We start from the raw sequence: 14013 nt of genomic DNA, 5'->3' as shown, positions 1-14013 counted from the left end.
TCAACGTTGATTTTTTTAATTCAGTTTCTATGTATTTGCATTTACACTTAAGAAATCTTGTAGTTAGTCCCATGCATTTTTGACTTATATAAAGCGATATTTGTTAAGAGTTTTGGCCAAAATTTAGTATTTTCCATAAATTCACAACAAAGTTCTAAATTTCATTTATTCGTTGGATTGTGGATTTCACCAACCTGACTTGATTCTTCTATTTCTGGCTTAGTTAAAATCAGATGTGGCACGTTGAATTATTTATGTGGACATGCTGAAATTTACATGAGATTGTTTTTAGAGTACAATTTAATGAAAATTAAAACAAGTCATATCTATCATGTTCTTCCAACACCACCATTGCCCTAATTTCAATCAAGATTTTGAAATCTCATCATACGAACTAGCATAATATCCAAATTTTTTAACTATTCACGTTGAAAGTAACATACTCCTATATAAAAGTATCCATAGATATTACAACAATAAAATTGCCCAAAATTTCAGTCAAGATTTCGAATCTCATTATCACGAACTAGCATAGCATCTTGGATCTGCTTCCCCCTATGCTGGTGAATATGCCATTCCCCCGTCCAGTGACAAAATATCCGGCAGAGAAATTCATGGCTGGTGCTGTGAATTTGGGAAAGCTAGTGGCGCCTGTGGAGAAGGGCATGTGGTCAAGCTCTAACTAAACTGTGACGATGTCAATCTGACCATTATCAATGTTGAGCACAACGAAGGAGACATACGTATCAGTTGTCGAGGATTGTTGGCAGTGTCAGCGCTGTTTCACAGTTCCCAGTCGTGTTTCAGAGGGAGAAGGTGATGGGAGCTCATATCTCCGGCAAATTGGTGCCAAGGTTGAGTGAAGCTAGGCTTTATGGCTTTGACGTATCTTTCAATCCTCATGATATATTGGATTACAAGGATTTTCATACTCCTCTTTCCTATTCAATCAAGATTTTAAGACCAATATCCTTACTTAAAATAGATTCCATCATCATATAAAAAGAATTGGGCAAAGTACGTAGATGAAAAATTACTTTAAGAAAAGGATGAAAGCGCAACAGTGAATACAAGCGCAGCAGAATAATACAGTAGGGCTCTTACTTGCTTATTCTATTACTCCATTTTTTAACAGTAGAAAAAGTGTAATACATAAAACGCCATCCTATCCGTGAATCTTCCACTGCTTTGTTACCAAGAATAGCTTCGTTTCTGTCAAATTCTCTTTTAGATTGCTCATTTGCGTTTGGCTCGCTTGTTTATGCCCTGCCCTAGTTCATCGAAGGACTGCAAGCTGACACCACAATCCTCGTCGTACTCCAGACCAAGTTCCTCCTTTTGCAACAAGAACAAATGTGGTGAAGGAAGGAGCCCGTGCTGCTGGAAGGAATCATAAATGAACCGGACAATGAAAATACCTTGAATTCGTTAGGGTTCTTGGGTGAGTTTTCTGTGATGGCACTCCATACATCCTTGAACATCCTCTTGCGTCGTCTCCACTGATTCATCATCTCCATATACATCTTTTCCACGACCTGCCTCTGCTCTGGACTCACCAGAGTAACCCCTTGCCTCAGCTTAGTCAACTTATCCTCCATCTGCTTAACCTGCATATTTCTATGGTTTCATAAGCAATACATCCGAGCTATGTGCTTGTTAACACATCTGACTTGCCTCGTTTCCCAGTTGGATCTGCCTGGCTAGTATCTGATCGAGTGTCAAATTTGATTGCAGTGCCTTGACCTCTGCCATTTATTAGTACAGGCAGATCAGATTAGAGTATTGTTGACATTGAACAATTTCAAATCAAATTCAACATGAACTCTCTCAAGTAACCTTGATTCTACTAGATTTCCTTCAAAATCATACAATGCATACATACATTGCTATCGAGCATAGATTAACGATGAAGACTGGAGTACATAACCAGCTCAAAATACCCCAGTTCAAAAAGGAAACATAACTATTTTCAATAAGAGAATCATAGTTATACCTGCTTCAACCTCAGAGATGGCTTTCTTTCTTTCAGCAAGCTGTTCTTGGAGTTTCGAATTCTGCTCTTTCATCTGGTTGAGGTCTTCGCTGTTTGGGATGTCAAACTGATCTTGCCTAGCCATGTATATTTTCTGCTTGCCATACTCTTTGAATGATATTTTACCACCGTCTGCAAGGCTATCCAAGGCTTTTTGTATGGCAGCCTTTTTGAGATTAAACTTTTGCAGGGAATCGGCCACATTTTGTGAATTCAAAGGCCTATTTTGCTGCACAGAACCCAGAAATTTCCAATCACATGGAGTGCAATTTTCATACTCAGCCACTAACTACACAAATGAAACTAAATATGAAGAAAATGCGAGGGATGCTTCAGGGGAAATTCCAAAGTAGTATCAAAATCACGAATCATATGTTAAAGCATAAACACAGAATTTCCCAGGAAGCAGAAAAACCAATTGAGCCAAATGAACTATCAATCTCCGAACAGGAAGCAATTTCGTATAATTAAAAGCTAAAATGTGAGATACCGAGAAACGACAAAGCAAAAACCGAAATGACGGTAGAAGTAGAGAGGGAGGGGAGGAAACTCACCTCATTGACGAAGTTGAGGACGATTCCTGGTATGGACAAAACGAAACAAATTAATCCAACAATTACTAGAGAAAATGGAAATTGTATAAGAAAAGTGTATGCAGATGATGACCTTCAGCGCTATCCGATTTGGGAGCCATCGGTATGAGCGGGAAAACCTTCCGTGGGAGAAAAGCTTGCTTCGCAGAGTAATTGTTATAGCGTCAGTTCTAAAAACGACGCCGTATTAAAAGGCTTGCACATGGGCTGATAGAGCCCAATCTGTTAAGTTGAAACTGGACCAACTGGAGGTAGAGTAACTGGAGGCGATATAGCAGATTCTTGATTAAGCTCTGAAACTTCATTCTACACAATACAAGTGTGTTTGGATAAGGTACAAATCTTAGAAGATAGAGAGGACTATTGGGCTTCTACGATTTACGCCCACAACACTATAAATAAGTGGGCTTTGGCCTTTCTTTCCCATTTATATGAGTATGCATATTTCTTTTTTTATATCTCACTAGTTTATAATATAAAATTGAGAAAATACAGAAGCAAGAGAAAAATAATTGAAGTAATATAAGTTGTATAATGTGTGATAATTTATAATTTTAAAAATAGAAGTAGACTAATTTCGGTGAACAAAATGAATTAATTTTAGAGAATAATTTTATTTTTGCCTATCGGTGTATCAACGGAAGGCATATTTGGATTGGAATATTAGATTGATATATCAAGATTCCAAACATTAATGCAGAAAAGCAGATTTTAACCATTGACTAATAAAATGTTAGGCCAACAACTTAATAAATAAATTACAGGATGTCATACGAAAATCTGGAGCAAGTCAATATAAATTCATGCATACTCACAAACTTACAAAACGACTTCATAAAATAATACTCCTATGTAAGCTAGCAAAGGACACCAAAGATATGGAGTAAGACAAACTGAATATGATTTTTTTATTCCAAAAGGGTTTTTATTAGAACATTCCTATTATAGACTTTTTATTCCAAGGGTTTTTATTTGAACATTCCGATTATAGACTTTTTATTCCAAGGGTTTTTATTTGAATATTCCTATTATTACATACACTACATATATAGAGAGAGATATCAAAGCGTCTCCTTGTTATGAGTTCTTTTCATTGTTGAACTTAGACGTATGCAATTCTTGAATCTGTTGTAACTTGTAACTAATTACTAATCATTTATTGATCTTACAAATGAATTTATATGAGCTCGAATCTTAAATGTGACAAGTTCTTTGTTTTGTTTCTTGTGCTCAATAAATTATCATCTAATTTAATAAATTCGTACATCCAAAAGGACTCATGAACTCAATATAAGAAAATGACACATATTAACTAAGTCCACCAATATACATTGTATGATTGTTGCCAAGCTGCCATGTGTAATTTACTAAATGCAGACAATGACTTAGATTGCGCTGAAAAATCTTTCATTATCCCTCTCCAAATCCATGAAAAGCTACTTGAAAAAAATGTGATCTTTGAAGTGAAGGGCCATGTGTGAATAATTCATGCAAATGAATTATTCAACAAACGTGAAAGCTTCTAATTGGGTCGCCGAAAATATAAGGTGGAATATATGGTACCCTTTTAGCAATTTTAAAAGTGATTTGATTCGAGGTTGATTTTGTTAGAATTTATTGAGCAAAAAACATTCTTACACCTTTCTTCAGAGTTGATTTTGTTAGAATTTATAGAGCAAAAACATTCTTATACCTCTCTTCAAAGTTGATGTTGTTAAAATTTATAGAGACAAAACACTATTACACCTCTCCTCAAAAAAGTTGATTTTGGTAGCAAAACATTCTTCCACCTCTCTTTAAAATTGATTTTTTCCGACAGGCTTCTAATAATTATCGGATGATACCACTGCAATCATTAACCTTAAGGTTGTCGAAGCAATATGTGACCATAACATAATCATGTGAAATCCACGGTAACGCAAAAATAATGCATCTAGTTCAAAACTTTTCGACACGTGCTTGCACCATCGTACTGAAAAAACAATAAATCAGAATTGGATTTGCTTAGTGAAAGCTAAAGTTCTGAAGTTCAATATGAGACAAAGATAATAACCACTAAAAGATAAACGTATGACACTTTTCGAGATATCAAATTACTGATCAATTTTCACTCGATTCAATGACAACAAGGTTTGTATTTAATTTTTACTCTAATTGTACTGAACGTTTTTTTGGAATTGCAGAATAATAGCTAGTTGAACACTTCACAAATAATTCATAATTGTGAATCCGAAAACATATGCTTATTTGATTGACATCACCCTCACAAACCACCCAAGATTATATTAAGTCCACTTAGGATTAAACAGCATGTAAATTTCAATCATGATAAAAAATTCATCCTGAAATATTGACACAATTCATTAAATGTTAATGATTTATCAGTCAATTATGACGTTTACAAATAAATGGTACCTAAGTTACGACTTATTTTAATTTAAATCGTGCAACTCTTTGGAGTGATGATAGAGCTCCACATTTGATCCCACGCCTAAAATTTGTCATAGTCACAGTGAAGAAGTCAGTTCACAGTTATTAAATATGACGTTTAAATCCCTATATAATGTCTTGTTTCTCTCAAGAATGATAATCAATCTCCAAAGATAAGCAAACATGAGCAAAGATAGCCTGCTTTCATTAGGTAGCATTGATGAGGAGACTAGCCGCAGCTCATGTCTCTCCTCAGTGCGCAACATATTGAAGCAGTTGTGGTGCAATTCTTGCGATTACGCCAAGAATGCGGTGGAGATGGGGCGAAAGGATCCAAGAAAAGTGGTGTATGCTCTCAAGATGGGCTCTGCATTGGCTCTTGTTTCATTGCTTTTATTTTGGGAAATGCCTATTAAAGATGCGTCCCAGTATTCAATCTGGGCTATCCTAACCGTCGTTGTGATGTTCGAGTTCAGTATAGGTACGCCACACCGTGTTTTCTTGTTTGATAAACCCAACACTAATGCTTGTTATGTTTTGTAGGGGCGACGTTCATCAAGGGATTCAACCGCGGTTTAGGCACCTTTTTCGCGGGAATGCTGGCCTTTTTATTTGCAGGGCTGTCAGTCTTGGCTGGACCAGGGGAAAAGATTGTGATTGTTATAAGTTTCTTCATCATTGGTCAGTTTCAAGAAATGTCCAGATTTCATTTTTATGAGACTGGTTTTCACTCTGTTTCAAGAAATGGGACTAATCAAGATTTCATTTTGTGAGTTAAAATGAGGTTAAATAGGTTTAGGAAACTGCTTTTCACTCTGTTTCACAAACGGGATTAATCAAGATTTTGTTTTGTCTGTTAAATGAATTTGAATAGGCTTATGAAACTGGTTTTCACTTCGTTTCAAGAAATGGGATTAATCAAGATTTCACTGTTTCATATAATACTGGTTTTTTACTCTGTTTGATAATGGTTTGCAGGCTGTTGTGGGTCGTACTTGAGGCTTTACCCTACTATGGCACCGTACGACTATGGATACCGCGTTTTTGTGCTCACGTTCTGTATCTTAATGGTGGCTGGGAACAGAAATAGGGGCTATGTGTTGGCAATTCTAACTAGATTGGTTCTGATTGCTCTTGGTGCTTGCATCTGCTTCACCATTAACATCTGTGTCTACCCTATCTGGTCTGGAGACGATCTGCATCGCCTCGTGGTGAATAATTTCAACGAGCTTGCCACATCTTTGGAAGGTCAATATCTATTTCATACCAAAAAAACACATTCTTTCCCAAAAAGTTCACATTTTCTTTTTATTTGAACTGTTAATCAGGTTGTGTGAATGGCTACTTGAGGAGTGTCAACTACGAAAGAACGAGCAGCCGCTTCATGGCTCAAGCATCCAGTGATCAGATTGGCTACAAATCAGTCATAGAATCTGCAAGCAGAGAGCAAAGCTTGGTAAAAATGTTATGTTTTTTTAAAACTTTGTTCATGAATTAGTGTCTCAAGATGGTAACATAAGTCCAAAACATATGCAGTTCGGGTTTGCAATATGGGAGCCGCCTCATGGCCGCTACAGAAAGCTTCACTATCCGTGGAGGATGTATGTGAAGACGAGCAATGCGGTTAGGCACTGTGCTTACACTGTGATGGCACTCCATGGATGCATTATGTCAGAAATTCAGGTATGTAACTCTTTTTTCGGTTGCTTTTGTTGTTATGTTTCAACATTGTAAGCCTGTTACTATAATTTTTCATGATCTCAGGCGCCACCGGATAAAAGGAGGGTGTTCTTAAGCGAGCTCCAGCAGGTGAGTGCCGAGGGATCAAGAGTTCTGCTCGAGTTAGGAAGCAAGATAGAGAAGATGGAGAAGCTAGGAGCAGTCAAGAACATTCTAGAACAAGTGCACGAGGCGGCTGAGCAGCTGCAGAAGAAGATAGACCAGAGATCATTCCTTCTAGTGAACTCCGAGAGCTGGGAGGTTGGCAGCCACAGGAAGGATCTAGAAGAACTTGATGATCTTCCACAACACCATCTTTGCCAAAAGTCTTTGAGTGAAACTTCGATTTATATACAAAAGCCTCTGACGCGGAATGTGAGGAGGCTCGTGCCATGGCCTTCCTCATTTTGTTTGGAAGGTGATGGAGCGGTAGTGATTGGAGATGGCGAGGCCAAGACTTGTAAGAGCGCGAGCGCCTTGTCACTTGCCACGTTCGCCTCGCTGTTGATTGAGTTCGTGGCGAGGCTGCAGATTGTGGTGGACTGCTTTGAGGAGCTAAGTGAGGAGGCAGAGTTCATGGATCCTGATGTTGTTGTTCTAACAGAAAGGGGAGGCCTTTGGACAAGGCTAGTGAGATGTTTGAGTTACAAGTGATGATTTTTCATTGTATAGTTTAATTGCAAATATTTGAACTTTAGTAAGTTAGTTGCTGCGTGGGATTTGGGAGTTCTGAAATATATAGTCAAGATTGGAGATTGAAAGGGATATATAGTTTAATAATAAGAATAAAAATGCATAAATATTGATATGGTCGGATTTTGCACAGTTATAAGATTACTTTAGTCTGTTTTGAGTGTCAAAACATTGCATGTCTGTTTACTGCACATTTTATATATTTTGGTATTTTAACGTGATTTATGAGAAATGTGCAAATTAGCCTCAAAAGACTAAAAAAGGTTAAAACCAGAAGTCCGGAAAAAAGAGCCAGCCAACGGCGGAGCCCATCTACGACCAATGAAGCAGCGGTCCACCTCGGAATTCACGCCTGAAAGAAGACACGACCAACGACTTTCCATTGTCCCAAGAGATCAGCGACTTGGCAGCGGCCCACTGTAACCTAAGATCGGATGGCGCATAATTTAACTTATTTTCTCTCAGAAACTTACCTTGTTGGGATAGAAGATATACCATATGAAGGAGCACGATTCGAAGACTATAAATACCCACTAAAGCGTCATCAAAGAACCTTTTGTTGCATTCTTATATATTTAAGAAATAATTTGAGAGTTCCTCTCCATCGGTCTACATCATTCCACCACACTTGGAGTTTGAAGCTTGGATTCAAGAGGAGATAAAAGATACAAGATTCTTTCCTTGGGTTTTGTCTTTATTATTTTTATATTTTCTATATTTTTACAAACTATGAGGTTAGTATATTTGTGTGTGAGTAGTGTGCTAGTAACTACTTCCTCGTCCATAAAAATTTGTCTATTTGTTGACGACATGAGTTTTAATGAAAAATCGGTAAAGTAAGAGATGTGAGAAAAAGAGGGGAGAAAAAGAGACGTGGGATAAAAAAATGGAAAAAGTAGGATAAAAGAGACATGAGAAAAACAGGTAAAGTATGATAGGTGGGAGAAAAAGTGGAAAAAAATGAGAGAGAAACTTTTCATTTTAAGATATCGGACTAATTTTTGTAGACATCCAAAAATGGCAAAATCAGACTATTTTTCGTGGACGGAGGAAGTAGTATTTTGGTTTATATAATTCCTGCTATTGGTATCCGTTTGTTCTTGTTTACTTTATTTTAAATTGTTCGATAATGCTTCATGTTTGAGTGACACATTTTATGATGAACTCTTGGCATTTAAAGTTACTTATGGAGGATTTGCATGTTAGACGTATTTAGCTAACACTACAATTAATTTCCCCTAAAAATGTATTGTTAATTGAGAGTGATAACTTATTGAAGGTGCAATAGTTCTGTTTGGAGTTAATAATCTAAGCCCGACAACCTTAGTGTTTAATCTACTTTGTACTGCATGAGCAATACTTATGTGACTCGCTCTAATTAAGTATGAACAGTGTTATAGGTTTTGTCACAGCATTTTGTGTAAACTATAATTGAGAAAGTGCATCCCTTGTTTCCATCTGTCTTCTCAAATACACTACGATTGTTTACTATTCTCTTTAAGCACTAAAATTTACTAGTACTTTGTTTGGCGATTAAATCAACAAACCCTTTTGTGTTTCCAAATAGTGATAGAAGCTTACTATTTGATAGCCAATTTGTGATAGTTTTCCTTCACTTTGATAACAGTGTGCTTATCTTTTGGCTATACTACAATTACCTTGTTATACTTGCAAGTATTTGTAATGCTAATAAAATTGTAATGCCCGCTTTATTATTACTTTTTTATGTTAAGATTTTTATTTTGAGTACGAACGGATGATAGACCTTGAGTAAAATACCGTCTTTATTAATTGGTTGCGTTTGAAAATAGTGAATGCTTGATTTATTGTTGGTTAAATTGGGACGTCCGTCTACAAGTACTTGGGCCTAACACCAAAGTACTAAAATATAACACCACAATTTAATCACTCTCTAAGTTAAATATTTGGCCTATCACTTTTATCTATCTTGTTCTAGTATTTCAATTAAGCTATTCTTATTCTAGCAATTTATTCTTAATTCACCTATTTATCTTATCAGTCAATTTCCTCTCCTAATCCCAATATCTACACGGTTTCTTCACCAATACCTCCACTCCCAAAAATCTCTCCAACAAACAAATCAAATCTCTACATTATACATCCGTCCCTACAAACTCATCGGTTAGCATCTGCCGTTTCACAATTTCTGTGCAGTTTCCTTCTCTTCCACACAAAGGTAAATTCTCCTCAATTCCATGAATAGGAACCTCCATATTTTTTTGATCCCACAATTCAAATTCTTGATATCACAGTTGTTGAAAGGGGAGAACTGAGAGAGTATAGAAAATGGAAAGGAAACATATACTCCCTCCGTTCCACATAATTTGGGACACTTTGACCCGACACAGATTTTAAGAAATCTAATGGAAAGTGAGTTGAAAAAGTTGGTGGGATGTGGGTCCTACTTTTAAAGTATTATTTTATAATAAAATGTGAGTAGGAATGAGTCAGTGCAATATGTGGTCCACTACCAAAAATAATAAAAATGAAGTGTATCAAATTATATGGAACGATCCAAAATAGAATATTGAGTCAAATTATGTTGGATGGAGGAAGGAGCATGAAAGAAAGATATCAATTCTCAATATAGAGAAGAAATGCAAGAGAAGATATTTCTCATTTATCGCAAGTTGAAAAGTTACAGAAAAGATAGCTAGCTATTTATTTATTTATTTTTTGAGAAAGATAGCTACACACGGTGCATGAGAGTTGATCACACACGATCAGCTCTCTTCTAACTAACAACTAACTCTATCTAACTGCCAGCTCATATGAACCTCCTCCTTATTGCTTTGTTTAAAATGAAAAGGGAGAGAGATACGTTGATGATGGCTGGGAGTATATTTTAGTTCATTTGTTTAATGGCTTGGCCATTTAATTTACTTACAAATTTTGGGCCTCTAATTAAATTTTTTTTTTGTTTAATAGGCCTACGGGGCTTTTGTTTAGAAGTGAGCCAGCTTAATTGTTTGAGTGGGTTGGCAGTATGGTGTATGGAGTTGAGTAGGGAGTATGTACCGTACGTGTGTTTTGGTTGGAAGTATATTTTATTGACTTTTCCTTTAGGATTAAGTGTATGTACGTGTGTTTTGGTTGGGAGTATTTTATTGACTTTTCCTTTAGGTTTAAATAATATTAAATGCTGGATGATTAGTTTTTTTTTTTTAAAGTATGCTTTGGGATTTTTGTGTTTTGATTGATGAATTGGTTTTAACGAAGAATAATTCTACTGAGGAGTTAAGCGACTGAGGTATACTCTCTTTTTAAATAAGGATTATGTCTTAAATACTTTTTGTGTGAAAGGAGGTGGAAATGTTTGTCTTGCCATATTTTGTGTTTGAATGAATCTATCTGAAGTGGTTATGCCATGTATGTTTAATCGAATTCGGTAACCAGTAGGGCTGCAAACTCTGCTCGGCCTAGTGTACATCCCGTAGATCGTGTGCTATCTCTTTGGAGTTGGGCGGTCTAGTGATTTGGTTTGTGGTCACGTTCCTGGTCATGTATGTTCAGATATGGTATGATGATGGTGGATGTGGATGGAAAATGGTTGTGCAACCGAACTTTACGGAAAATATATTTTTAGTGTACTTGGGTTCTTTTAATTAAAACCCCCAAGATCACTCGTTTATGGCTTGACAAACTGTATTTTGGCATGTGTCCACTGAGTGCATCATATACTCAACCCTGCATATTGTTTTTTTAATGTGCAGATTGAGCGGCGATGAATGTGATGGATGCTGAGCAGAGTCATTGGAAAATTATGTCTTATTTAGTTGTTGGATTTGTCGGTTCTTCATACTCGGCATTTTTCCATGTCTTGACGCTTCCGCTAAAATTCTAAATTCCTTTGACTGTTTTATCGTTGGGTCTTATTATTCGAAGTTAGTATTGTTGAGACAGTATTTGACGTTTGTTTTAAGTTTTTTGGTTAATCTTTTGTTTTAGTCGTGTATATTTTGTTCTTTCTCTTTTCTTCCCCTCTTCTTTAACTCTTCCATAGTCGCGATCAACCGTATTTTCCATGCTTAGAAAATGCGGGCGTGACAAAAATAGTGAATCAAACTTCTATACTATTATCAATCTTTATTTAATGCAAGTCCTCAATTATAAATTAAGTACATGCAAGAAGTCTCTTTTTTGTCTAGGATGGGTTTAACTCTCATAAATAGGATACATATTTTCGCAGATTGTATTATTATAATAAGATAAAGGAAGTGGATTTTTGAGCCGCAATTATTTAAAAGCTCTATACTAATTGTCACTATCATTAGTTATAGAAACGTGGGAATTGGGAAATCTATTTGCATTTATTTTAATCTTAGCTACCCCAAGCAACTTGTGTTTAATGTTATTGAAACAAATAAATTGACCAAGGTTTTTTTAGATAATTTTATGAGACTAAGTTTCTTTTGTAAAATTATAATGGCCTAACAAGTATGATTTGGAGCCGTAATTATTTAATAGCTCTATAGTAAATATTATTATCATTAATTACAAAGAGGCATGGAAATTATGCAATATATTTACTTTTTTCTCTTAGCTATGGCCGTGGACTTGTTTTTGATATAATCGTAACAAGTTTTAGTACAAAGATCTATATGATAGGGGTAAGCTAAGAAAATATGGTAAGAAAGTATACTAAATGAATCTATATAGAATTTACAACTTTTCACCTACTCATAATTGCCATAATAACACTAAAGAATGTAAATTTGTAATTCGGTTTATTTAGGTCGGATATGATTCCTGTCGCCATGAATAAGCTGTCGTATAACGGCATAGACGTCGGATTTTCGGACTACAACGACACATGGAGGGAGTTGAGGAAGATCTCCACCCTCCATCTCTTCAGCCCGAAGCAAGTTCAATCATCTTACCCCATTTTCAGAGATGAAGTGAGAAATATTATGGAGAAGATTGCTAGAGATGCCTCTTCTTCCACTATCGTCAATTTCAGTGAGACGACGGAGTCGCTTATAGGTAATATCATGGTCAGACTTGTGTTTGGGATTCATGGAGGTGATCGTTTCAACGATCTTCTTAGGAAAACTCAGATCATGTATTCGGGCTTTTTTGTGGAGGATTACTTGCCTTGGTTTCGATGGATTGATAGCCTCTCTGGAATGGCTGCAGCGCTTGATAGGGTTTTTCACAGCCTGGATTCATTTTGTCAAGAAGTCATTGAAGAGCATATGAATCCAAATAGGCCTAAATCCATGGAAGGTGACTTCATCGATAGTTTGTTAAAGATTAAAGAAAATGGATCCTCTTCCATTCCTCTTACATTAAACCACATCAAAGGTGTACTAGTGGTAATGAATTTTATATTGAAATTACATCTTGATATAATAAGTTGAGAAACAATTGCTTAGGTGATTAATTACGAGTTTGTTCGTAGGATATGGTAATGGGAGGCAGCGACACTGTAGGAAATGCTATAGTGTGGACAATGACGGCGTTGATGAAAAAGCCTTTGGTGATGAAGAAGTTGCAAGAGGAGATAAGACGGTTGGCCGGAAAGAAAGATATGATCGATAAACAAGACATAGAGAAACTTCCATATTTGAGGGCAGTTATAAAAGAGGCTTTGAGATTGTATCCACCAGGTCCGCTAGCAGTGCCAAGAAAGACTACTAATAAGTGTACTGTAAATGGTTATGAAATAGATGGTGAAACTATGGTGTATATGAATCTTTGGGCTATTGGAAGAGATCCTGCCGCGTGGGAAAACGCAGATGAATTCTTGCCGGAGAGGTTCTTGGAGGGTCAGACTCCGGAGTTGGTAGCGTTTGGATTCGGGCGGAGAGGGTGTCCGGGAATGGGAATGGCGATGGTCGAGGTGGAACTTGCGATAGCAAATTTTGTATACAAATTTAATTGGGAATTGCCGGTTGGAATGAAGGAAGAGGATATTGATTTGGATGCTAAGCCTGGATCAGCACTGCATAAGAAGATCGATCTTTGTCTTGTTGCCACGGTTGTCATATAAAGTTTAGTGTTTTAGAAAGTAATGATCTCTGTAAATAAGGGATTCTAACTAAATGAATCCACCGCGAGAGAGTATTTTTGAAATATTATAAATCATCTATGCAAATAAAGGATTCTAGCAAAATGAATCCATAAGACAATATTTTGAAATATTATACTCCCTCTGTCCCATAAAAGATGTCACACTTGTAAGACGACATGAGATTTTTGAAGATTTTGTTTTGTGTGTTAGATGGAGAAAGAAAATATAATTTTTATATTAATATGAGAGAAATTTTTTTCTAAAAATGGAAATGGACATCTTTTGTGGGACAAACTAAAAAGGAAAATGTGACATCTATTATGGGACGGAGGGACGGAGGAAGTACTTACATAATGATAATGAGATCTATTAACCACGCCTTTTTTCTTGAATCAGAGTAGTGAGTTCAATGTATCTCAAAACCAAAAGTAACATTATTCAAAATGATATCACGTGTGAAGACATGACTCATTCGGTACAAGACAAGTAGCTCACGGTCCCCATATGGTGTA

At 36.3% G+C, this 14013-nt stretch overlaps 3 protein-coding genes and 1 long non-coding RNA gene across 4 annotated transcripts; 3 read left to right on the top strand and 1 right to left on the bottom strand.

Moving 5' to 3' along the window:
• Positions 1-1022: 1022 nt before the first annotated feature.
• Positions 1023-2784, bottom strand: LOC125187428 (homologous-pairing protein 2 homolog). The gene is made up of 6 exons (XM_048084020.1): positions 2699-2784; positions 2587-2612; positions 1994-2261; positions 1675-1745; positions 1419-1607; positions 1023-1335 (listed from the first exon to the last, which is right to left on the bottom strand). Exons 1-6 carry the CDS (start codon positions 2724-2726, stop codon positions 1237-1239), a joined length of 681 nt encoding a protein of 226 aa, XP_047939977.1. The 5' UTR covers positions 2727-2784; the 3' UTR covers positions 1023-1236.
• Positions 2785-5231: 2447 nt separating this feature from the next.
• Positions 5232-7522, top strand: LOC125190920 (aluminum-activated malate transporter 9-like). The gene is made up of 6 exons (XM_048088342.1): positions 5232-5536; positions 5599-5736; positions 6034-6303; positions 6384-6511; positions 6592-6738; positions 6820-7522. Exons 1-6 carry the CDS (start codon positions 5239-5241, stop codon positions 7426-7428), a joined length of 1590 nt encoding a protein of 529 aa, XP_047944299.1. The 5' UTR covers positions 5232-5238; the 3' UTR covers positions 7429-7522.
• A 2019-nt stretch (positions 7523-9541) lies between these two features.
• On the top strand, positions 9542-11435 carry LOC125186549. Its single transcript, XR_007170465.1, has 2 exons — positions 9542-9664; positions 11202-11435. It is a non-coding gene; the product is annotated as an uncharacterized LOC125186549 (long non-coding RNA).
• A 795-nt stretch (positions 11436-12230) lies between these two features.
• LOC125189251 (5-OH-xanthotoxin synthase-like) lies at positions 12231-13636 on the top strand. Its single transcript, XM_048086545.1, has 2 exons — positions 12231-12803; positions 12890-13636. The coding sequence occupies exons 1-2, from the start codon at positions 12231-12233 to the stop codon at positions 13478-13480; spliced, it is 1164 nt and encodes a 387-aa protein (XP_047942502.1). The 3' UTR covers positions 13481-13636.
• The last annotated feature ends 377 nt before the right edge of the window (positions 13637-14013 follow it).

This window comes from Salvia hispanica, chromosome 5 (assembly GCF_023119035.1).
Source record: "Salvia hispanica cultivar TCC Black 2014 chromosome 5, UniMelb_Shisp_WGS_1.0, whole genome shotgun sequence".
NCBI lineage: Eukaryota > Viridiplantae > Streptophyta > Magnoliopsida > Lamiales > Lamiaceae > Salvia > Salvia hispanica.
The sequence above is the reverse complement of the archived record's forward strand: the minus strand, read 5'-3'. Positions and strand labels throughout refer to the sequence as shown.